The sequence below is a fragment of the Entelurus aequoreus genome, linkage group LG03 (assembly GCF_033978785.1).
Source record: "Entelurus aequoreus isolate RoL-2023_Sb linkage group LG03, RoL_Eaeq_v1.1, whole genome shotgun sequence".
Lineage (NCBI taxonomy): Eukaryota > Metazoa > Chordata > Actinopteri > Syngnathiformes > Syngnathidae > Entelurus > Entelurus aequoreus.
Genome location: NC_084733.1, coordinates 59,767,160 through 59,793,534, shown reverse-complemented (window position 1 = coordinate 59,793,534; position 26,375 = coordinate 59,767,160). Strand labels below are relative to the sequence as shown.

Below are 26,375 nucleotides of genomic sequence, written 5' to 3'. Positions count from 1 at the left end.
TCAAAATTGGACTGCACATTGTAACTAGAGTTTATGCAATTCTAGCAGGAATTACGTTTGATTGCCCCAATCAATGCTGAATTTGAATTTAAAAGCTGAATGACTGCAGAATTAATTTACAAAAAAGTGTGATAAACAGTAGGAATAGTTTGAAAATTGAAGAGCTGAAGTGCTGAAATGCTAGTGGAATGTAGAATGCATGGTAGAAACGGTTTATCTGTGAAATGGTTTGAATCTTAAATATCAGAAACTGTACTGAAACGTATTATGAATATAGAAAATATAAATATATGTCGTAATAGTTTGAATTAAGCTATTTTACTGAAAGATGTAAAAATTGCCAGAAAAAGATTTGTTCGGTTGGTACGTTCCGGGACTCAAACCCACATTACATGGTTAATAAGCATGGGTGTTATCCTCTCAGCCAAACTGCCGAGCTGTCAAAATAATGTCCAGGTTTGAATATTAAAGGGAGCAATGTAGCCGTCGATAATGACATCGTATTACTAAGAATTATTTGCTATACAACCTTTTCAGCTAATTTTGGGGATATAACAACATATTTTTTTACAACAAAATATGTTAAGAATGGTTAGAATATTGTAGAATGCTGGTTGAAATGCTAGTGGAATATAGAAGGAAAGATAGAAACAGTTGGACTGTGAAATGGTTTGAACATAGAAAAACTTTAATAGTAGAAATTTTTTCAATGTTGAAATGGCTTTAAAGGCCTACTGAAACCCACTACTACCGACCACGCAGTCTGATAGTTTATATATCAATGATGAAATCTTAACATTGCAACACATGCCAATACGGCCGGGTTAACTTATAAAGTGCAATTTTAAATTTCCCGCCACACTTCCGGTTGAAAAAGGCTTCGGAGGATGACGTATGTGCGTGACGTAGCCCGGGGAACAGAGGTATGCCTTCCCCATTGAATACAATACAAAAAAGCTCTGTTTTCATTTCATAATTCCACAGTATTCTGGACATCTGTGTTGGTGAATCTTTTGCAATTTGTTTAATGAACAATGGAGGCTGCAAAAAAGAACGTTGTAGGTGGGATCGGTGTATAGCGACTGGCTGTAGCAACACAACAAGCACTACTCACTTGGATAGCAGACGCGCTAGCCGATGCTAGCCGCCCACCGGCCACCGCACGGATGATCGGATGAAGTCCTTCGTCGCGCCGTCGATCGCTGGAACGCAGGTGAGCACGGGTGTTGATGAGCAGAGCAGATGAGGGCTGGCTGGCGTAGGTGGAGCACTAATGTTTTTATCATAGCTCTGTGAGGTCCGGTTGCTAAGTTGCTAAGTCAGCCTTAGCGTCGTTAGCAACAGCATTGTTAAGCTTTGCCAGGCTGAGATCTATTAACCGTGTAGTTACATGTACATGGTTTAATAGTATTGTTGATCTTCTGTCTATCCTTCCAGTCAGGGATTTATTTATTTTGTTTCTATCTGCATTTGAGACAGATGCTATCACGTTAGCTCATGCTAAAGAGCTTCGTCGATGTATTGTCGTGGAGATAAAAGTCACTGTGAATGTCCATTTCGCGTTCTCGACTCTCATTTTCAAGAGGATATAGTATCCGAGGTGGTTTAGAATACAAATCCGTGATGCACAATAGAAAAAGGAGAGAGTGTGGAATCCAATGAGCCAGCTTGTACCTAAGTTACGGTCAGAGCGAAAAAAAATATTTATTTCACTGCATTCTAGTCCGTCACTCTAACGTTCCTCGTCCACAAATCTTTCATCCTCGCTCAAATTAATGGGGTAATCGTCGCTTTCTCGGTCCGAATAGCTCTAGCTGCGTTGAAAACAATAGGAAAATATGAGGGAGTGAACAACTGACAACGTCACGCTACTTCCGGTAGGGGCAAGGGTATTTTTTTATCAGAGACCAAAAGTTTCTAACTTTATCGACGTTGTTGTATACTAAATCCTTTCAGCAAAAATATGGCAATATCGCAAAATGATCAAGTATGACACACAGAATGGATCTGCTATCCCCGTTTAAATTAAAAAATAATGTCATTTCAGTAGGCCTTTAATGTCGAAGATCGTAAACTATACTGAAATGTATATGATGGAAAATCATGAACACTGTAAAAGCTGAGAATTTTTCCATCCATCCATCCATTTTCTATTGCTTGTCCCTTTCAGGGTCGCGGGGTGTGCTGGAGCCTATCTCAGCTGCATTCTTTTCCATTTAAAAAAAACACATAGATTTATTGTCCTGACTGAGATAAATGTTTTGGTGGTGGACCAGTTGAAGTTGGTTGAAACACATGGGAGAAGAAGCAGAAAGAAAAAAAATGGGGGAAATTATGAATTACAGTAAAACTGGTAATTTTTGAAATGTTTGTTGAATGAGCACACGTGTCCTGGAAGCGCTGAATGTTTTGACGTTTGAACGGGATCAATCCGATGAACAATGTGGGAGTTACACACGACCGAAAATGGAGCAGCAGAGTAATAAGAATAAATGAGGCAATTCCTGAAGGAATTGCATGTGAATGCTCCAATGCTGAAGTTGAACTGAAATGCTGATGGAATATAAAATTAATGTAAGAATTGTTCAAATCTTGAAATGGTTTGAATGTTAAAGAGCTGACGCTGAACTGAAATGCTAAATGGAATGTAGAATGAATGCAAAAATGGTTTGAATGTTGAAATGGTTTGAATCTTGAGGAGGTGACGCTAAAGTAAAATACTAGTGGAATGTAGAAATGGTTTGAAATTTGAAATAGATTAAAGGATAAAATGGTTTGGGAGGTGAAGAGCAGAAACGGTGCTGAAATGTAGTATGAAATTTGAAACGCTAATTGTTGGTATAGTTAGAAGAGTTAGCATACTTCAAGAGGTTGCAAAGTATACAGAGCTAGCATACTTGTAACATGGCGTCAAGTAACAAAGTCCATTATTATTAGGTTTACAATGTACAATATTAGCTAAAATGCTAGAAAAAACTTTAGCTTGCTCACATTAACATTAACATGCAAACATTAACATGTGAAGATGTAGGCAAGTTATGAAATACATGTTCATTAGGTAAAAAAATGTAAAACTAGGTAAAATGTTAGCATAAAAAATTAGCATGGTAACAGTTACACAGCGAGCAATAGGAACAATTTCCCTTGTGGATCAATAAAGTTTGTCTCAGTCTAAGTACTTTTAAGGTGGCACCAACTAACGGAATCCATGGTTATTAGGTTAAAAATTATGAAATTAGTTAAAATGCTAGCATGCTAACATTAGCATGGTAACGGGAACAGCTAGCATACTTACAAGATGTCACCATGTAACGGAATCCATGGTTATTAGGTTTAAAACTAACAAAATGAGCTAAAATGCTAGCATAAAACATTAGCGTGGTAATATTAACATGTTAAAATTAGCATGCTAACAGGTGAAAGGCTAGCATAGTAACAAGCATGGTAACAAGCGAACAGCTAGCATGCTTACTGGATGGCGCCAAGTAACGGAATCCTTAACTATTAGGTTAAAAAGTAAGAAATTAGATCAAATGCTAGCATAAAACGTTAGCATGCTAACATTAGCATACTGACAGGGGAGAAGCGAGCATACTTCCAATATGGCGCCATGTAATACAATTCATGAGCTGAGCATATTGGTCTTAGAACTAATTTATTCATTTCAGTTGGAATTTCCTAGAAATTCTGGAATTTCGGGAGAAGCGGGAATTTCTTGAAGGCGATAAATAATAATGAAGTTGAACTGAAGTGCTGATAGAATGTAGTATGAATGTAAGAATAGTTTGAATCTTGAAATGGTTTGAACTTTAAAGAACTGAAGCTGAACTGAAAGGCTAATGGAATGTAGGGTGACTGTAGAGATGGTTTGAATGTTGAAATCGTTCAAATGCTGAAATGGTTTGAATGTTGAAATTGTTGGAATGTTGAAAACCTGACGCTAGACTGAAATACTAGTGAAATGTAGAAATGGTTTGAAAGTTGAAATAGAAGGTTATAATTATTTGAGAGGTGAAGAGCAGAGGCTGTACTGAAATGTAGTCTGAATCTTGGTATTGTTTTTACGGTTAGCATAATTCAAGATGTTACAAAGTAACATAATATATATATATTTTAGTTGTAAATGTATCACATTAGCTAAAATGCTGGCATACACATTCAGCTTGCTAACAGGAAAGCAGCTATCATACTTGTAACATGGCGCCAAGTAACAAAACCCATGATAGGTTTACAATGTATATTATTAGCTAAAATGGTAGAAAAAAACGTTAGCTTGCTAACATTAATATACTAACATTAACATGCTTGCAGGTGAAGAGGTAACATACTTCTAAGATGGGGGCAAGTAACGAAATACATGTTTGTTAGGTTAAAAATATTCAACTAGGTAAAAATGCTTGCATAAAACATTAGCATGGTAACGGTGAAATAGCTAGCATACTTTTAAGATGGCACCAAGTAACATAATCCATGGTTATTAGGTTTAAAAGTACAAAATTAGCTAAAATGCTAGCATAAAATGTTAACATGCTAACATTGACATGGTAACAAGGGAACAGCTAGCGTATCAGGGCATTCAATCAATCACAACTGGACTGCTTGGTCATCCGAGTAGGCTTCATAAGTTTGTGCTCATAGACCTAGATCAGTCAGATCTAGTCCGTAACGGAATCCATAATTATTAGGTTTAAAACGCACACAATTAGTTAAAATGCTAGCATTAAAAACTAGCGTGCTAATATCAACATGCTAAAATTAGATAAAAAGATAAAAGGCTCACATACTTTTGAGATCATGCCAAGTAACAAAATCCAAATTCGTGAAGCGTTAACAATTTTTTAAAGAAATACATCTTTTGTGGATCAATAAAGTTTTTCTAAGTCTAAAAAATACAGAATAAGATCAAACGTTAGCATAAACTGTTAGTTAGCATGCTAACAGTAGCATGATAGCAGGGGGACATCTAGCATACTTCTAAGATGGCACCATGTAACAAAATCCATGATTATTAGGGTTGAAACGTAAAAAAAAATTATATTAGCATCCTAACAGGTGAAAGGCTAGGATACTTTTAAAGGCCTACTGAAATGATTATTTTTATTTAAACGGGGATAGCAGATCCATTCTATGTGTCATACTTGATCATTTCCAGCGATATTGCCATATTTTTGCTGAAAGGATTTAGTAGAGAACATCGACGATAAAGTTTGCAACTTTTGGTCGCTGATAAAAAAAAGCCTTGCCTGTACCGGAAGTAGCGTGACGTCACAAGTTTAAAGGCTCCTCACATTTCCCCATTTTTTACACCAGCAGCGAGAGCGATTTGGACCGAGAAAGCGACGATTACCCCATTAATTTGAGCCAGGATGAAAGATTTGTGAATGAGGAACGTGAGAGTGAAGGACTAGAGTGCAGTGCAGGACGCATCTTTTTTCGCTCTGACCGTAACTTAGGTACAAGCTGCCTCATTGGATTCCACACTCTCTCCTTTTTCTATTGTGGATCACGGATTTGTATTTTAAACCACCTCGGATACTATATCCTCTTGAAAATGAGAGTCGAGAACGCGAAATGGACATTCACAGTGACTTTTATCTCCACGACAATACATCGGCGAAGCACTTTAGCTACGGAGCTAACGTGATAGCATCGTGCTTCAATGCAGATAGAAACAAAAGAAATAAACCCCTGACTGGAAGGATAGACAGAAAATCAACAATACTATTAAACCATGGACCTGTAAATACACGGTTAATGCTTTCCAGCTTGGCGAAGCTTAACAATGCTGTTGCTATTGATGCCATTGAAGCTAACTTAGCAACGGGACCTCACAGAGCTATGCTAAAAACATTAGCTATCCACCTACACCAGCCAGCCCTCATCTGCTCATCAACACCCGTGCTCACCTGCATTCCAGCGATCGACGGAAGGACGAAGGACTTCACCCGATCATCCGTGCGGTCGGCGGCTAGCGCGTCTGCTATCCAAGTCAAAGTCCTCCTGGTTGTGTTGCTACAGCCAGCCGCTAATACACCGATCCCACCTACAACTTTCTTCTTTGAAGTCTTCATTGTTCATTAAACAAATTGCAAAAGATTCACCAACACAGATGTCCAGAATACTGTGGAATTTTGAGATGAAAACCGAGCTTTTTGTATTGGATTCAATGGGTTCCGAATACTTCCGTGTCAACCATTGACGTCACGCGCATACGTCATCATACATAGACGTTTTCAACTGGAGGTTTAGCGGGAAATTTAAATTTGCACTTTATACGTTAACCCGGCCGTATTGGCATGTGTTGCAATGTTAAAATTTCATCATTGATATATAAACTATCAGACTGTGTGGTCGGTAGTAGTGGGTTTCAGTAGGCCTTTAAGATGGCGGCAAGTAACGGAATCCATGACTATTAGGTTAAAAAGTATGAAATTAGCTCAAATGTTAGCATGCTAACATTAACATGGTAACAGTGAAACAGCTAGCATACTTTTAGGATGGCACAAAGCAACTGAATCCATGGTTGTAGTTTAAAAAGTAAGAAATTAGCTCAAATGCTAGCATAAAATCTTAGCATTAGGTTAAAAAGTATGACATTAGCTAAAATGCTAGCATAAAATGTTAACATGCTAACATTTACGTGGTAACAGTGAAACAGTTAGCATACTTTTAGAATGGTACAAAGCAACGGAATCCATGGTTATATTTTAAAAAGTACAAAATTACCTCAAATGCTAGCATAATATCTTAGCATGCTAACATTATCATGGTAACGAGAACAGCTAGCATACTTACAAGATGGCACCAGGTAACAGAATGCATGATTATTAGGTTAAAAAACGTACAAAATTAGCTAAAATACCAGCATGAAACGTTAGCTTGTTAATATTAGCATGCTAACAGGTGAAAGGCCAGCAAATTGTTATGTGCCAAGTAACAAAATCCATGACTATTGGGTTGAAAAGTACAAAATTATATCAAATGCTAGCATAAACTGTTAGCATGCTAACAATAGCATGATGACAAGGGAATAGCTAGCATACTTCTAAGATGGCACCATGTAACGAAATCCATGATTATTACGTTTGAAATATAAAAGATATGATAAAATGCTAGCATAAAATATCAGCACACTAATATTAGCATGCTAACATACTTTTAGCATACTTTTAATATGGTGCCAAGTAACTGAGTCCATGACTATTAGGTTAAAAAGTAAGAAATTAGATCAAATGCCTGCATAAAAACATTAGCATGCTAACAACATTAGAATGTCCTAAATGAGCTGAATTGGTAAAGAAATGTGTTAGTAGTGACAATTTATACAAAACCTAAAACCAGTGAAGTTGGCACATTGTGTAAATCGTAAATAAAAACAGAATACAATGATTTGCAAATCCTTTTCAACCTATATTCAATTGAATAGACTGCAAAGACAAGATATTTAATGTTCGAACTGGAAAACTTTATTTTTCGCAAAAAATAGCTCATTTGGAATTTGATGCCTGCAACATGTTTAAAAAAAGCTGGCACAAGTGAAAAAAAACACTGAGAAAGTTGAGGAATGCTCATCAAACACTTATTTGGAACATCCCACAGGTGGACAGGCTAATTGGGAACCGGTGGGTGCCATAATTGGGTATAAAAGCAGCTTCCATGAAATGCTCAGTCATTCACAAACAAGGATGGGACGAGTGTCACCACTTTGTGAACAAATGCGTGACCAATTGTCCAAAAGTTCAAGAACTACATTTCTCAACCAGCTATTGCAAGGAATTTAGAGATTTCACCATCTACATTCCGTAATATCATCAAAAGATTCAGATAATCTGGAGAAATCACTGCACGTAAGCAATGATATTAGGGACCTTCAATCGGTACGGCATCAACATGTGACATCAGTGTGTAAAGGATATCACCACATGGACTCAGGAACACTTCAGAAAAACACTGTCCGTAACTACAGTTTGTCGCTACATCTGTTAGTGCAAGTTAAAACTCTACTATGCAAAGCCAAAGCCATTTATCAACAACACCCAGAAACGCCACCGGCTTCGCTGGGCCCGAGCTCATCTCAGATGGAATGATGCAAAGTGGAAAAGTGTTCTGTGGTCTGACAAGTCCACATTTCAAATTGTTTTTGGAAACTGTGGACGTCGTGTCCTCCGGACCAAAGAGGAAAAGAACCATTCGGACTGTTCTAGGCGCAAAGTTCAAAAGCCAGCATCTGTGATGGTATGGGGGTGTATTAGTGCCCAAGGCATGGGTAACTTACACATCTGTGAAGGCACCATTAATGCTTAAAGGTTCATACAGGTTTTGGAGCAACATATGTTGCCATCCAAGCAACGTCTTTTTCATGGACGCCCCTGCTTATTTCAACAAGACAATGCCGAGCCACGTGTTATAACAGCGTTGCTTCGTAGTAAAAGAGTGTGGGTACTAGACTGGCCTGTCTGTAGTCCAGACCTTTCTACCATTGAAAATGTAATGCACATTATGAAGCGTAAAATACGACAATGGAGACCCCGGACAGTTAAACAACTTAAGCTGTCCATCAAGCAAGAATGGGAAAGAATTCCACCTGAAAAGCTTCAAAAATTGGTCTCCTCAGTTCCCAAACGTTTACTGAGTGTTGTTAAAAGGAAAGGCCATGTAACACAGTGGTAAAAATGCCCCTGTGCCAACTTTTTTTGCAATGTGTTGCTGCCATTACATTCTAAGCCACAAAAAAACGTCCCAGTTCGAACATTAAATATCTTGTCTTTGCAGTCTATTCAATTGGATATAGGTTGAAAATGATTTGCAAATCATTGTATTTTGTTTTTATTTACGATTTACACAACCTGCCAACTTCACTGGTTTTGGGTTTTGTAATTGAATAATAGTCTTACAGAATTCCAGGACTTCGTGAATTTTCAGGAAAACTGGAATTTGGTTTGGAACTTGGGAAAGTGTTTGTTTGAATGTCCACAATGAGTGCAATGTGTTGATGTTGGAATGGTTTAAATATTTTAAAAAATGTGGGAATTTTCCAACTTGGAAAAATGTCCCATTCATTTAAGTGGGAACTTCCTGGAAATTTGGAAAATTCTGGAAAAGTGGGATTTTTTTCTTCTAGAAATGATTAAAAGCATGAATGAGCTGAATTGTTTGGTGTTGGAATTGTTTAAATCGGTCAAGAAATGTTGAAGTAGTAAGTTAGTAGCCGTTTTTTAATTGAGAAATGGTATTACGGAATTTCGGGAAAACGGGGAATTTTTGTAGTTCCTAAACCAACTTGGTTGTTTTTCCTGACTAAGAGGAATGTTTTGACAGTGTAACGGTTGAATCAGGGCTGCACGATTTTGAGAAAAACCTAATTGTGATTCTTCTTTCCAAAATTGCGATTACGATTTGATTTGCGATTTTTATATTTTATGCATAAAACTGCGAAAATGTCAAGTGAGGAAGACATGTTACTTTTAGACTGTCAATCAACATATTGTTGTCTCTAGTTAGAATAATATACAATAATTTACTTTAAAAAATGTATGTCTTTATGCACTCAGAGCTTTTGTCTACATCATGAAGAAATACCCAATAACAACTATACATTGATTATAATGTAATCATATTATATAATAATAATGCAAGTAACCATTTAAAAGGATATACACTTTTATCTCATTACGGTAGAACCCTAAGTTTTCCGCGAATCTGCCATTGTAGTTGTAGTCACTATTGTCTTGTGGGTCAGACTGGCTCGTACATGCACATGCATCCGCCGCTGTTGTCGATTCTAATACAAAGTAGCGTACAGTTCTAACTTATATCTGTAAGTAGACTCCATATAGATGCGCTCACAACTACAACATGGCTGATGGGGAGAAGATGCAGTCGAAGTGGAGGCACATGAATAAGACGTCTGTAGAGACATTCAGAAAACTGTTTGAAGATCGTCTGTAAAACATAATCTGTGCAAAATGTTGACCCAAGAACCACCGTTACATGTTATGTAAAACACAGGTAAGTGTTTTAAAAGTAGAAAACATGACAATGTGAACCCTCTAAAGTCGCGGTTTGGTTCATGTTCGGTACAGTATGGGAACACAATGCAAAACCTAAAACTGCTTAGCTTTTATGTTGCATGATTTTTAAAATGCAGCAAGAAAAAAACTGCAATCCACTGGCAAGAAATTATTCAATAAAAATAAAAAAAAAAGAAAGAATCTGCAAGTGCTCTTTGATACATTATGGTTTATAGCTTAAGTTTATTTCGAACATGCATACGATTACAACATAGATCACAATTTTTAAGTTTATCTTTTCAACATGTTCGATAAGGAGTAGGAAGAAACTGAGTTTATTTAATCCTACGCCTTTTTTCATTTCATAGCAATTACTAACACCTTTGTTCACCTCTTGTTTTCAATTTATACACAATTGACTTATTAATAAATAGTACAATTCTAAAAAATAAATATATACTGAAGTAAGCTGTAGATCATATGAGATGAATATGATTATCAATATCGATTATCAATTCTTTGTACTTTTTAAACACTTTGAATTTGTAAATTTTCTTAAACAGAGTCTTATTGATAATGATTATTCATTGCTTTACTTAATCCATTACATAATTTAATTCCACATACTGATATACTAAAGCAGTATTTCTCAAACTTTTTTCAACAAGTACCACCTCAGAAAAGTACCACTAAATTGTGGCGTAGTAGGAAAAAAAATGTAATTAAAAACAAGGCAGCGGTTTTAATTAACACGCATATTGAATATTTTTGGCCACTGTAACATTACACAATTTTTAAGTGTTGTACTTTCATACAAATGTTTTATGTTAAAATTGTTCTCTGAGGTTGTATTTCTCTTTGTTGAGAAGAATTGTTGTATGCTCTTGGGTAACAGATTATAGTTTTCTTTGTGCAGAATTTTGGCTGTTTGCAATGCCACTATATCGTTGAATTTCAGTATTTTTGATTCAATAAATAAAAGGTAATATTCTTGTATCCATATTGGTTCTCTGCGAGTGTTCTATATTTGTTTATGGATTTGTCCAAACTGTTATTAAAGAGTCTTTCAATAATTTTTGAAAATTGTAGAAGTAAAGAAACAGGTCTATAATTTGTAAATTGGTGTTTGTCTCCAGTCTTATAAATTGGTGCAACTTTAGCTAATTTCATTTTGTTTGGGAATGTGTCTGTTTGCAATGATAGCTTACTGATATACATTAATGGTCCTGAGATCGCTTCGATAACTTTTTTTTTATGGTTTCCATATCAATTTCATTACAGTCAATTTGTGTCTTGCTATTGTCTGTTGTGTCACGTCTGTGAGGAACATTGAATTGGGATTCCTATCTATGGTGTCACCGTGTCATTGAAGTCCTCAATTGACACTGGAATCCTTTCCTCCAGTTTTGGTCCAATATTTGCAAAGTCATTATTAAAGCTTTCAACTACTTAATTCATATTGTCATTATTTACGTTTTTGTCTGAGAAATAGCAAGGGTAATCATCTTACTGGCATTTTTAATAATGCTATCAAGGATTTCCCATGTTGCTCTCATATTGTTTTGGTCCTGTCCAATAATTGACTGTAATATTATTTTTTACATGTTCATAGTATGGTAGTTAGCTTGTTTTTATTTTCTGCCTCTATAGATCTGTGTTATACATGTTCTGTATAATGTATTATTTTTATTGCAAGCATTTTTAAATCCTTTCGTCATCCATGGAAGATTGCTCTTTTTCTGCTTCCTACTGAGTTGTGTCCATGGACAATGTTTGTCATACCGTGTTTAAAAATGTACCAATACACCTGTGCGTCATCATAGCGCACACGTAAACACCATACGCTCTCTCTCTCTCTCTTTCGGTAAACCAACATGTTTACTGTTTTACTTTTTTGTTTTCCTTTTTATGTCACTTATTTCACTACCTGTTTAATCCACCACTCTCTTCTTTTCTTTTTCTTTTATGTTTTTTGTTTTGTTTTTCTCTTTCTATTTCTCCACCTGTTGTGTGTGTCCCCTTGTCGTCATCAGCATTTACACTCACAGCTAATACATGTACAACTATACACACTATACACACCTACATATATGCATGATAGGCTTACATTTAGATACAGACATGCATTATTTACACATAAAGTACACACACTTAGTTACAGTCTAGTTTAGTATGTCCACTGTGCAGTTTGTCACTTGGAATGTGTGTGGAGTCGGGTCCAAGGAAAAAAATATAAAAATTCTTAATCATTTGAAGAGTATGCAAGCAGACATTGCTTTACTACAAGAGACTCACCTCTCCAAGTCCGATACCTCAAAACTGCATTCATCGCAATACCCACACACATACTTTGCTAGTTACAACTCCAAACAGAGAGGCGTAGCCATTCTCATTAGTAGAAAGGTCAACTTTACATTCCATAACTCCATTACTGACATAGAGGGAAGATACATCATTCTTAATATTTCTGTTGACGGGAGAAACTTATGTATCGCCAACATTTATGGTCCAAATGTTGATGACCCCTCCTTTTTCCACACTTCTCTTCACTTTCTCCTCACTCAAACCACTGCTTGATTCTAGGAGGGGACCTCAACTTAGTATTTAATCCAAATATAGATCGGTCCAGAGTGACTGGGAGTCACCGTGAGTCTCAATCAGTGGTAATACTTAAGCAATATATGAACGATTATGGTCTTTGCGATGCCTGGCGTTCTTATCACCACACCCTTAGGGAATACACTTATTTTTCCCCAGTTCACCACTCATTCTCTCGCATTGATTACTTTTTAACTAGTAGCTCAATTTTATCTGATATCTCAAACATTCACATTCATCCTATCATCATCAGTGACCGTGCACCTGTCTCACTTTCCCTCACTAACAAAACTATCACTGCACCTATAAAACAATGAAGACTTAATACATCATTACTAAAGGACCCACACTTCCTCAACTATTTTGAGAAAGAATGGACAGATTTTTTAGATTTTAATGATCAACCAGAAATCACGGCGTGCATTCTCTGGGAGGCCGCAAAAGTAGTTATGCGAGGAAAAATAATTTCTTATTCATCATACAAGAAAAAAAAGGAACGTTTACTAGAGCAGGAACTTGAAAATGAAATAAAAATATTAGAAATAGCTTATGCGAACTCACAAAATGAACATACTCTGAACGAACTGAGAAAACTCAAATTAGATTTAAGAGAAATAATTGATAAGAAAAGTCAATTCCTGCTCCAGAGGTTACGCTTAGAAAAATTTGAACTTGACAATAAACAAAGCAAATATTTGGCTAACCAACTAAAATTAAACAAAGAAAAAAACTCCATACCATCCATTAAGGATTCAGCTGGGAACATTACTCACGTTCCTGAGGAAATTAACTCCATATTTAGAGACTGTTAGAGAAACTTGTATGCACCCCAGATTGACCCATCTCTTTCAGACATTGAGACATTTCTCAATGGTATAGACTTACCTAAATTAAATACAAGGCAGGTATCAAATTTAGATCTTGCTATTTCTGTAGATGAACTTCACGATGCTCTTCAACAGATGCCAAACAATAAAGCACCAGGGCCTGATGGATTCCCTGTGGAGTTCTACAAAACATTCTGGTCACTGCTAGCTCCGATATTTACGAAAATGGCTTAGAGATGAAAGAAAACTCATTCCTTCCTCCAAATATGAACTCTGCCACAATCAGTCTCTTGCTAAAACCTGATAAAGACCCAACACTTCCATCCAGTTACCGGCCAATCTCCCTGATTAATGCTGATCTTAAAATGATCTGCAAAGTATTAGCTCAAAGATTAGAAAAAGTCACTCCATATATAGTACATCCTGATCAAACAGGTTTCATCAAAGAGAGACAATCGTCCAACAATGTTCGCCGTCTACTCAATGTGATAGACTATTCTGTTATTCATAATTTAAAAACAGCTGTTGTTTCATTAGATGCTGAAAAAGCATTTGATAGAGTGAATTGGAATTTTATTTTAGCTACTCTACAGAAATTTGGATTTGGAGACACATTTATAGAATGGATCAAGGTCCTATATAGAAGACTATAAAAAAATGGGACCCATTACCTCCCTGCTTGGCACTCAGCATCAAGGGTTGGAATTGGGGGTTAAATCACCAAAAATGATTCCCGGGCGCGGCACCGCTGCTGCCCACTGCTCCCCTCACCTCCCAGGGGGTGAACAAGGGGATGGGTCAAATGCAGAGGACAAATTTCACCACACCTCGTGTGTGTGTGTGTGACAATCATTGGTACTTTAACTTTAACTTAACTTTCCCTACAGCCTCGGTTAGAACGAATAGCCAAATCTCCCCAAGGTTTAATCTTATGAGGGGCACAAGGCAAGGGTGTCCACTTTCTCCGTCACTGTTTGCTATATTTATTGAACCTCTTGCAACCGCAATTCGACAGCATGCAAATATTAAAGGCATCCATACCGCAACCGTTCATCATAAAATAAGCCTTTATGCTGATGATGTATTACTTTTCTTACAAAATCCACATTCTTCTCTTCAAGATACAATCTCACTTATCAATAAATTCAGTTCTATTTCAGATTACTCAATCAACTGGTCCAAATCTACTGTTTCACCAATTAATTTTGACTTTCAGAGCACCTCATCGATTCCACTGCATAAAGGGAACATTAAATACCTGGGAATCAATATTTCCTCCACATTGTCAGATCTGAATCGCTTGAATTACTCCCCAATCTTAAAATTGATTGAGGATGATCTGGCGCGTTGGAAAGCACTGCCAATCTCACTTATGGGAAGGGTTTCTACCGTGAAAATGATGGTCTTGCCTAGGGTTAATTATCTCTTTTCAATGATTCCAACCAAACCTTCTCAAATCTGGTTTAAATCACTAGACTCACGCATCAATCAGTTTCTTTGGAAGAGTAAACCAGCACGAATCAGCCTTAAAACTTTACAAAAACCCAAAGAATACGGGGGTCTAAACTCCCAAACTTTTCCTATTACTTCCTTGCAACTAAATTACAATATATATTAAAATGGACCAATCCCACTTTATTAGATACTTTATGGTTAGAGATTGAACAATCACTTAGCCAGGAGATCCCAATTTCTAACTTGCCCTTTATTAGCCAAATTCTCCGAAAAAACAACTGCTTCAAAAGTATTAACATACGCACTACCTTAACAGCTTGGTGGGAGTTTTTGAAAATAACTGGATCCCCGCTCACTCCCTGTCAATTTACGCCTATTTGGAATAATCCTGATTTTCTTTTAAACAAGAAGCCATTGAACTTTCCAACATGGTATGATAAAGGAGTCAGATGTCTTGGGGATATCATCAATGCAAACAGTTTTATCTCTTTTAAAAGTTTAATAACACAATATGCAATCAATCCTAATAAATTCCTAGAATATATACAAATCAAATCTGTAATTAGCGCAAGATTCAACAAAACAACATGGGAAAGTAATCCTACGACCGTTACATTCTTCAAAAGATCTGCCCCCAAAGCTTTATCCAAATTATATGCTCTCTTATCAAAAATAGATAACACAATAAGTATCCCAACTTCCAAATGGCACTCAGACGTATCCACAAGCCTTGACCCAGAATTCTGGAAACAAATATGCCTCAATACTTCTCGTTTGATTAAGAATCCGAATTTACGACTGATTCAGCTCAAAATACTTTACAGAATACATTACACCGGTCTAAGAATGTATAAAATGGGTTTAGCTGACTCTAACATTTGTGTACACTGCTCAGATAATAAGGTAGATAACTACTTACACTCAATGTGGTCCTGTGCTCCCGTGAGTAACTTTTGGCTTGGAGTGTGCGAGAACCTATCATTAGCGTTAGAGATTCCTATTCCCATCTCCCCCGCACTCTGCCTGTTGGGTGATCTCTCCGCAACTGACTTTCATATAAATGGGTTATACTTGTATAGCGCTTTTCTACCTTCAAGGTACTCAAAGCGCTTTGACAGTATTTCCACATTTACCCATTCACACACACATTCACACACTGATGGCGGGAGCTGCCATGCAAGGCGCTAACCAGCAGCCATCAGAGGCAAAGGGTGAAGTGTCTTGCCCAAGGACACAACGGACGTGACTAGGAAGGTAGAAGGTGGGAATCGAACCCCAGTAACCAGCAACACTCCGATTGCTGGCACAGCCACTCTAACAACTTCGCCACGCCGTCCCATAACATAACAAAACATACCTCCTTATAAATGCAATAGGCATCGCCAAGAAAACTAGTCTCATGAATTGGAAATCAAAAAATAATTTATGTATAAAACTTTACAAAAACATTTTATTAGATTATGTAGTTATGGAAATAATGTCTGCTGAATCAAAAAAACAACTGACAGAATTCAGATCTCTTTGGGCACCGCTAATTGATTTCCTGACCTGATTCCCATGGGGGCCGGGGCTGGGGCTCTGTCCCGGGGGTCTTGCTCCGTGGGTGGGGGGTCGTGGGTGCCGGGGGGGCCGCGGGGTCGGGTGGGCCTGGGGTGTGTTCCCTGGTGCCGGCCTGGCGGGCCGATCCGTGAGTGGTCTGGGGGCTGGGGGTGGATGGGGGTACCTGGGCGGGGGTTGGGGTGCGGGTGGGGCTGTTGGGGGCGGCCGCCTTGGGTTGGGCGGGGGGATTCCCCTCTCGTGGGTGGTTGGGCGGGGGGGTTGCGCCCGTGGGGCCGGGGCCTTGCCGCTGTCGGGCGGGGGTCGGCTCGTGCCCCTCTGGCTTCGGGTGTCCGTGGGCTTCCTCCTTCCCCTGGGGCGCGGGGCGGGGTCTGCCCGGGGTCGCCCTACGCTGCGGCTGTGCAGGCCCGCCTGGTGCCGGGTTGGGGGGGCTGCTTGCCTCCCTTGTTGGGGCCCCGGCGGTGCTGCTCGACTGCCCTGCGGGGGTATCCCTCCTGTGTTTTACTACGCCCTTATTTATTTATTAATTTTATTTATATATATACTTATATATTTTTTTTAATTATCTATTTAATACATTTTATTTATTCTGTTAAATTATATATGTGTATATATGGGTGCGTGTGTGTGTGTGTGTGTGTGTGTGTGTGTGTGTGTGTACGTTTGTATGTATGTATGGTGGAATCTGTGTGTATGTATGTAGGTACATGTGTGTGTGTCGCTGCCCCGGTGTGCATATATATATTAGGGTTGTGAACGATAAACCGATGCGACCGAGTATTCGGTTCAACAAGTGAGCGATTAGATTGCATCGGTAGCAGACTCCTCAATCAATGCGAATAATCCATGAATTCCTAGCTGAATCGGTTATAGAGTCATGGATCGGTTATCGCGAGACTTTGCATGGGTCGTCCAGATTCAACCTGAGCTGAAGCTACTCGCCAAACGCGGTAGCCGCCTAGCTGGTATTAGCACGAGTGATAAACAAGAGACAACACGGAAAATGAATGTGGAGGAGAACGAAAGCGTCAGTCTGACCGAAGGTGATAATGGACCGAGAAAGATTTTCAAAAAACCCACTACAGTGGTGGAAAGAGCAGCAGGACTTGCCACTGCTGTCATCTCTCGCTAAAAGATACCTCTGCAACCTGTTGTGCCGGGAAACGCACTCCTGCCGTAAAATGCACCCCCTGACGCGGGAGCGCGCTGACGTCACTCGTCTCGAAAAGTATATCTAAACTCGGCTGTAATGACCGAAGTGGCTGAAATCGCCTCTTTTAAATCGCCTCTTTCGGCATAAAAAAGTACATAAAGTGAAATAATCCAAGTTTTCTTTACTTGTGGATGGATTAAAAATTGTGAGCCTTTGATGATTTCGCCGTCATTCAAGTGGCTGAAATCGCCTCTTTCGGCATCAAAAAGTACATCAAGTGAAACACACGGAATCTGAACGTGTGTTCAGTACTGCGGGAGACATTGTTTCCACAAAACGTAGTCTGCTCAAACATGAGCATGTGGATCAGTTGATTTTCCTTAAAAAAAAATCTGCCCTCCAAAAAAACCGAGGACAGTGATGATGAAAATGCACAGGCATATTGTAAGTGAACTACTGCTTTTTGACCTGGGAAACGGTACCTCTCACACAGTAGTTTGATTTTTCTTTTTACATATGTATTTATTTTGTCTATTCTTTTACACAAAGCACTTGTCACTGTGCTCATTGTTGCCACATTTTGAGATGTGTTATAGGTGTGTAACTTGTTTACATTGTAATGTTGCACCTTTGTTACTTACCTCTAGTGTTCATTGTTACCTACCTCTAGTGTTCAAAACACTATATGCTCAGGTTGAAATATTGAATCTTTGTTACCTACCTCTAGTGTTCAAAACACTATATGCTCAGGTTGAAATATTGAATCTTTGTTACCTACCTCTAGTGTTCAAAACTATGCTCAGGCTGAAATATTGCACTTTGTTGTTACTATTCTCTGCTACTTTTACCTCTGGAGTTCCCATCCTACAATTCAGCCAGAATTTTTTTGGTCCATGTCTAAAGATAAATACATTGACATGTGATTTTGTTGTTCTGTTTTTTTTGCCAGTGCCGTAAAGCCACAATGCTTGGGGATTTGGAGTCTTCAATATTAACCGTCAAATTGAATCGTACCGTTCGGAATCGAATCGAACCGAATCGAATCGAATCGGTCTGTACTAAAAGGATATCGTTTTTGAATCGAATCGTAACCTGTGTATCTAGATGCATATCGAATCGTTTATCAGAGAGAGATGTGCAACCCTAATATATATATACAGGTATATATATATATATATATATATATATATATATATATATATATATATATATATATATATATATATATATATATATATATATATATATATATATATATATACATATATATATATATATATATTTTATTTTTTATTTTTTTATTTTTATTTTTTTAAACAATTTTTATTATTTACTTACTTTATTTTATTTATTTATTTGTATTTGTTATTTTTAATTTAATTTGTATTTTATTTTATTATTATTATAATTTTTTGTTTAATTATTATTATTATTTTTGTTTAATCTTATTATTTATTTGTGTGTGGCGTCGCGCGGGTCTCGCTTCCTGTTGGGTGGGGTCCGTGCCCGTGTGGCCCGACCTTGCGCTGTGGGGTCTCTGTTGGCTTCTTGATGTGGTGGCGGCGCGGCGCCCGTGTCTGGTCTGGATACTGTGTCTCGGTTGTTTGGGCGGTGGTGTGTTTGTGCGGGTTTGGGTTGGGGTGGTGGGGTCTTTTGGTGGAGGGGTGTTGGTGTCTCTTGTTTGCGTGTTGGCGTTTGGGCTTGCTGGCGGGCTGGCACTGGCTGGTCTCTGTGATCCTGTTGGCGTGTGGTTGCCGGTCGCGTTTTTTTTTTTGATCGATTTGATTGGGTGGTGCTGGCTGTCTGGGGGTGTTGTGGCTGCTGTTTCTGCTGCCGTTTGTTTGTGGTGTGGGCGCCCGTGGCTGCTGGGTCTGGTGCAGGGGGGTGGCTGATGTTGGGACTGGTGGCAGCGCGCGCGCGGTGGTTGTCGGGGCTGACAAACTGTGTATATGTATGTGTGTGTGTACGTATGTATGTATGTATGTATATATATGTGTATGCATGTGTATGTGCGTGTATGTGTACATGTGTATGTTTATGTGTATGTATATATATATATATATGTATGTATATTTCTGGGGGTACGTTCTGGGCCTGCCTGTCGGGTGGGGGTCGGCGCCTCAGGCTACTGCATCCGGACTGCGTGTCTGGAGCTCCTGGGTCCCACCGTCCATCCCTTCCGGGTGCCCGTCTTGGTTGGGGCCTGCTGGGTCTGGTCCCTGCGTCTACTGTGGTAGCTTGGTGCTGCAGGGTATTCCGAGGTGCTGCGAGTCGGCCAGTTGTTGGGGTAGCGACCTTGTGTGTCAGCATGTCTGTGATCTTCTTTTAATTCTTTTTTTTTTTTTTATAAATAGATTTAATTATTTATTTATTCTTATTTTTTAATATATTGTATTAATATTATTATTATTATTATTATGTATTTATTTATTTTATTTATTTATTTCCCCTACCTCAGGGGGGCACTCGGCGGGGCGGTTGCTGGTTGTTCCATCTCCATCGTTGGGGTCCCTGCGGGTGGGGTGGGTGGTTCCCGTGGCCCCGTGCTGGGTGGTCCTGTGGCGGCCGGCTTGGGTGGGGTGGCCGTGGGCTGGCCTCGCCGCGCTCTCTGGGGGTGGGGGGCTCGTGGGGGCCCGGTTGCCGGTGGGGCGGGGGCGGTCTTCCTGTCCGGTTGCGGGGGGTCTCCGGGCCCCTCGGGCGGGGCGTCCCACCTTTCTGTCCGTGTGGGGTGTGGTTTCTCGCTGGCTTGGGGTCTGGCTGCCCCCTGCTTTTTCTCGTGCCTTGTCCTCTGCCGGGTGCGTCTGTCTGCGGCCTGCTGCTGGCCCTTGTGGGCGGCGCGGTGGGCCAGGCTCTGGGGTTCCTGTCGCTGTCCGGCTTGGCTGCGTGGGGGCGGTGGCCCCTGGTTCCCTGGGCACCGCACCTACTGTTTGTGGGATGGGCTCTCTGGGAGGCTGGGGCCGTACTGTGGCTCCCGCATACACTGGGAGTCAAATGTATTGTACATACAAATTCACATATACTCACACACATACATAGGTACCTACGCTCCCACATACATATACAAATAAATACAGTACATATTTACACACTCAAAGTTCGTACATCCACATGCACATTCATTATACAAAGATACTGTATACACATACTGTACATATACATTCACTGTAAAAACATACATATACACATAATGTACATATACACTCACTGTACAAACACACACATACACATACTACACATATACATTCACTGTACAAACACACACATACATATACTGTACATATACATTCACTGTACAAACACACATATACACATACTGTACATATACATTCACTGTACAAACACACATACTGTATACACATACTGTACATATACATTCGCTGTACAAACACACACATACACATTCTATACATACACAGTCACTGTACAAACACACATACTGTATACACGTACTGTACATATACATTCACTGTCCAAACACACGTATACACATACTGTACATATACATTCACTCTACAAACACACATACTGTATACACATACTGTACATATATATTCACTATACAAACACACATATACACATACTGTACATATACATTCACTGTACAAACACGCATACTGTATACACATACTGTACATATACATTCGCTGTACAAACACACACATACACATTCTATACATATACATTCACTGTACAAACACACATATACACATACTGTACATATACATTCACTGTACAAGCACACATATACACATACTGTACATATACAAGTACATATGCACACATACACTCATGCACATAATTACGTTTCATCAAACATATATTAACGTTGTTGCCCGAGGGTAAACTGGGTATAACACATGGCACACTGACAAAGCTTAACCTATTGTTACTATAACAATCTACAAGGTTAATGTAGGTTGCTTCTCTTTCTTCCCCTCCATTTTTCTGCATTCTTTCGTATCTCAAGTTATCATTACGTATATGTATTGTTGCATTTGAACAATTGTATTGTTGATAATAAAGGTAAAGTATTGTTTATTATCAATAGCACTATTTCTATTGGTATTCATATTGCTCCATTTTTAGTGTAATAATGCTCATTGTCATTTCTGTATTATTTTTTATTTTCGCTAACTGCTTATTTGCTATTACTTTTACCATCATATTTGTACATGTCGTATTTGCTGATGTTGCTCTGTTGTTGTTGTTGTTGTTGTTGTTGTTGTGTTTGCTGTTGTTGTTTTTGTCTCTCTGTCTAATCCCCCTCTTGTCCCCACAATTCCCCCCTCTGTTTTCCTTTTTCTCTCTTTCTATCCCCTCCTGCTCCGGCCCGGCTGCACCAAATGATAATATAAATAAATGTAATAAAGTCAAAATACAAATAAGGCAACAAGAGAAGTATCCTACACTTCTCTTTTGTAAAGTAAATCTGAACAGCCGATATAGGCATCTACAAAAAAAAAAAAAAAAAAAAAAAGGTGCCGTATGCTTCATCTACATCATTTTCACTGTACACATTGTCTCAATTCTGCTTTTCTAGATAATTTTTTAAATCAATCATAGTCTTTGTAATGTATTTTTGTTATCCATGTTTCTCCTCTTGTAGTTTCCATAATAAATTGTGAAAACTGGTAGATGATCACTGATATTGGTTATAAGCAGACCACTTGTAGTATTATCAAAATCATTGTTGAAAATATTATCAATGAGCATGGCATTGTGTCCTGTGATTCTGGTTGGATTTGTGATTTTCGGATACAAACTGCTGCTATACATTGTATCAATGAAGTCATCAATGGAATTTTGCTTATTAGGAATCAATTGGTCACCACATAAGAAATGTACTTTTTGACCGATGTACATGAGAGATGCTAAAAAAATATTCAATGTAAGGCAATATAATGTACAATAAGCTTTGTATTAAAGGTGACAAAGCAAATTACAATAATATTTTGACAGCGAGGCACAATTCCTGTCCTTCACTTTTAATGTGTATCGTGTGGGGGCATCTGTATGATTTTGTACTGAACAGAAGGTTCCATACTGAAAAATTAGACTACAAGCACATGTACAGTAAGCTACATCCCTACTATATGTTATAGAAGTGTCCAAAATTGGCCAACGATCCACCAGACCAAACACAGCAATTTTGAGTGTGAAACACAAATAGCTTAAATGTAAATTATAAAGTTCCTTTAAAATGTGTAAATAATAATCACATATGCCAAGTCGTTAGCCCTGCAGACAGCCATCAATGATTGTGTGAGCTTATATGGGTAGCCCAATACAACGTTGTCACTTCCGATACAATACTAAAATTGGAAACTTGAGTATGGACCAATACCGATATTAATCTGATATTTTTATTAATTTGTAATGTTGAATGTAGAAAAGGTTTGATCAAGTAAAATTAGTCAGAGAACAATGCTAGGTATGATAAACACTAACCTATTCATTATTAACCATCTGGAATGGACTTATGCTGTCTATAGGTTGAAGTGGACTGATAATGTTTTTTTGGTCGACACCTAGTGGCCACAATAATTCATAAAGTTAAGCTCATGACACAGTAAATTCAATTATGCGGACACATTTATCACTGAATACTTTTTAATACACTTCTGCCTTAGAAACTTTGTATATGTAAGTAATATGCAACCATAATTATTTTAAAATGTTTGTATTGATAATTGTGTTTTCTATTATTGTTCAATTAAGGACACATATTATGTATGTCTAGCTTGTGTGCTTAGTTATTGTGTAGCTTGTAGTAGCCTATAGCCTACCATGTTGAGTTTGTAAATGACTTTACCTAGATAAAATTAATTACCAACCATGTGTGCTTATTGGAGGACATTCAGCTGTTAACTGGCTGTCCAGCTTTGCACAAGTATTTGTATTTTTTTTTTTTTTTGGGGGGGGGACACTCCCATTGAGTTTGAAAGAGGTCAATATGAATATGTCAATCAATCAATCAATCAATGTTTATTTATATAGCCCTAAATCACAAGTGTCTCAAAGGGCTGTACAAGCCACAACGACATCCTCGGTACAGAGCCCACATACGGGCAAGGAAAACTCACCCCAGTGGGACGTCAATGTGAATGACTATGAGAAACCTTGGAGAGGACCGCATATGTTTTTTTTAAATGTATTAACTCAGTTTTCTGTATGCTTATTTTGGAAAAAATATTAGTTGTGCTCACTTTAAATTTCAATCAACCAATAAGCAGCATTGATGAAGAGAAATTACTAAGTAGCAATCTTGCTGCTCAGAACAACTTGCAAATATCAGTATTTGGACAGATTGTATGCATAATTAACAAATTATTAAGACACTCTTTATTAGGTTTTTAATCAGTCAATTTTAATCAGTCAATCAGGGGCTAGGGTTGGCCCTCATGTTCCCCTAAATCTTAATTATTCATTTGGCCAAGATATGTTGGATGATTCATTACTTCAACAATGTGATAAAGATATTTTTCTGTTTCAACATGACTATATTGAGTGCACAACACAAGCCATTAGGTTTCATTCATCCACTATTGCAAAAATAAAAATAACTTAACAATATGAATCTGATATGTATCATCCCCAGGGCTCTCACCCCTACCAATCTTTGAGCTACACCAGCGGTGACACAGCAGCTGACTCACCAGCTCACGTGAGCCGCGTGGGTCTGACAGTAAAGGACAGCCCCAGAAAAGAGAGTCTCCTGAGTAATTTAACTGGAAGCTTTCGCAGTCTTCACAACCTACTGGAGGGGACACCCCAGAGGAATGAACCATCTGTCGCCGCAGCAGCCAAGAGCAGCTCCCTCACTCGCACAGGTGCCTGATTGAAAGTTCTAATAGCTACCCTTTAGTTTTAAGATAATTACATAGCTACACTCTGGACTTTTGGAGGGTGAATCATTTAGAGTGAATGATAGGTAATCATTAATAAAAAATGTACATAATTATATTTCATATTAAAGAAAAAAAACAATTTCATTTCATTAGATAACTGAGGCACCACCCTGAGACGGAAAATAGCCAATTCACTGATTGTCTCAATATCAGTCAACTTATGGTATTGTGATGAATAGCTAATTTAACAACAGGGGTGTGGGGGGTGTAGTTGATATATGGAGGGATGACACCATTTTGAACACACACTACAGCAGTGGTCCCAAACCAAATTTCCCCAAACCGGTACCGGTCCGCGTACCGATTGGTACCGGGCCGCACAAGAAATAAAAAAAATGTTTTTCTTTTTTTTCTTTGTTATTAAATCAACATAAAAAACACAATATCCATCCATCCATCCATTTTCTACCGCTTATTCCCTTCGGGGTCGCGGGGGGCGCTGGAGCCTATCTCAGCTACAATCGGACGGAAGGCAGGGTACACCCTGGACAAGTCGCCACCTCATCGCAGGGCCAAAGATAGACAACATTCACACTCACGTTCACACACTAGGGCCAAATTAGAAAAAAAAACAATATATACATTATATATCAATATAGATCAATACAGTCTGCAGGGATACAGTCCGTAAGCACACATGATTGTATTTCTTTATGAAAAAAAAAAGTGTTGTTTTTTTTTTTGTTTTTTTAATTTGTCTTTTTTTTTTAAATTTGTCTTCTTCTAATTCCATAGTGAGTCAGATGAGTCAATCCTACTTTTCCATTTCCATTATTAACATTAGGGCCACAGCTACCATTATTTTTGTAATCAAAAAATCATTGATTAGTTTGTTCCATTAATCGGGTTATCAGACAACACCGTTTATACCCTCTGTGCGTATTTTAGGGAAAATCGTTGAAACAAACGATTATTCTGCTTGCCATTACCTTCATTCTTATTTCTAATAACTACATCGATTCATCTGTCTAGCTATCCATTTTCTACCGCTTGTCCCTCTTGGGGTTGCGGAGGGTGCTGGAGCCTATCCCAGCTGCACTCAGGCGGAAGGCGGGGTACATCCTGGACAAGTCGCCACCTCATCGCCATCAACATTAAAAATGCACTTTTGAAATGTATGCATTAATTATAAAAACAAATCTGCTGTTCGCCGCCACACAAATCACAGCACCCACTTACCTCCACTCTCATGTGTGTTCTATTGCAGCAGCTGTGCAGAAACTAGGTATGCGTATTTCAAGTTCCACATACTCCATGCGGTCCGTGGCAGGCTTTAATACATTTTTATCAGTTACAAGCATATAACAATAGAAGCAATTATTGGAGGAAAATAAATGGAAACTTTTTTCTTATCGATTAATCTCTGCAGCCCTAATTGACATGTTCCTAATTATTGAAAGATGATGACTCTTACAGTTAATTGTTAAATAATTAAATACAATGTTACTTAAACTGTCCTCTTTTTTTAAACTTCAGGGACGGATATACTGACTGAGCACCCGCTTCTATCTCAACCCTCCTCTGTTAGCTTTTACAACTGGATGTCCAATGCTGTTGGTAACAGGAGCGGGGCTACAGTTCAGGAATCCCCAGTCAACCGCTCCCATCACAATAGCCTACAGACGGGTACGCACAGCTTGTCTCAAAAGTTCATTTTCTATGTAGAATATTTTTCCCATACAAGGTGACGCTAACAAAAAATATCTAAAATGTCTTGAATATAACTTTCTGTAAATTTTGCAGTTTTACTAAACCCATTGGATACTCCGATTATTCACTACCTGTGCCAACCACTATCAAGCATTAACAGTCTTGAAGAAGGTCAGGGGGTTGTCCCTAACTGTTGTGCTGTTATTGGTGAATAGTT

At 38.4% G+C, this 26,375-nt stretch overlaps 1 protein-coding gene across 5 annotated transcripts in view; it reads left to right on the top strand.

The window, feature by feature from the left end:
- The window catches only part of kiaa1109 (KIAA1109 ortholog), a 260,969-nt gene that overhangs the window by 124,244 nt on the left and 110,350 nt on the right, over positions 1–26,375 (top strand). For all 5 annotated transcript variants that reach the window (XM_062042306.1, XM_062042308.1, XM_062042307.1 and 2 more), the window contains exons 44-45: positions 24,199–24,430; positions 25,985–26,134. In XM_062042306.1, the coding sequence (XP_061898290.1) occupies positions 24,199–24,430; positions 25,985–26,134 (382 nt within the window). The remainder of the gene's footprint in view (positions 1–24,198; positions 24,431–25,984; positions 26,135–26,375) is intronic.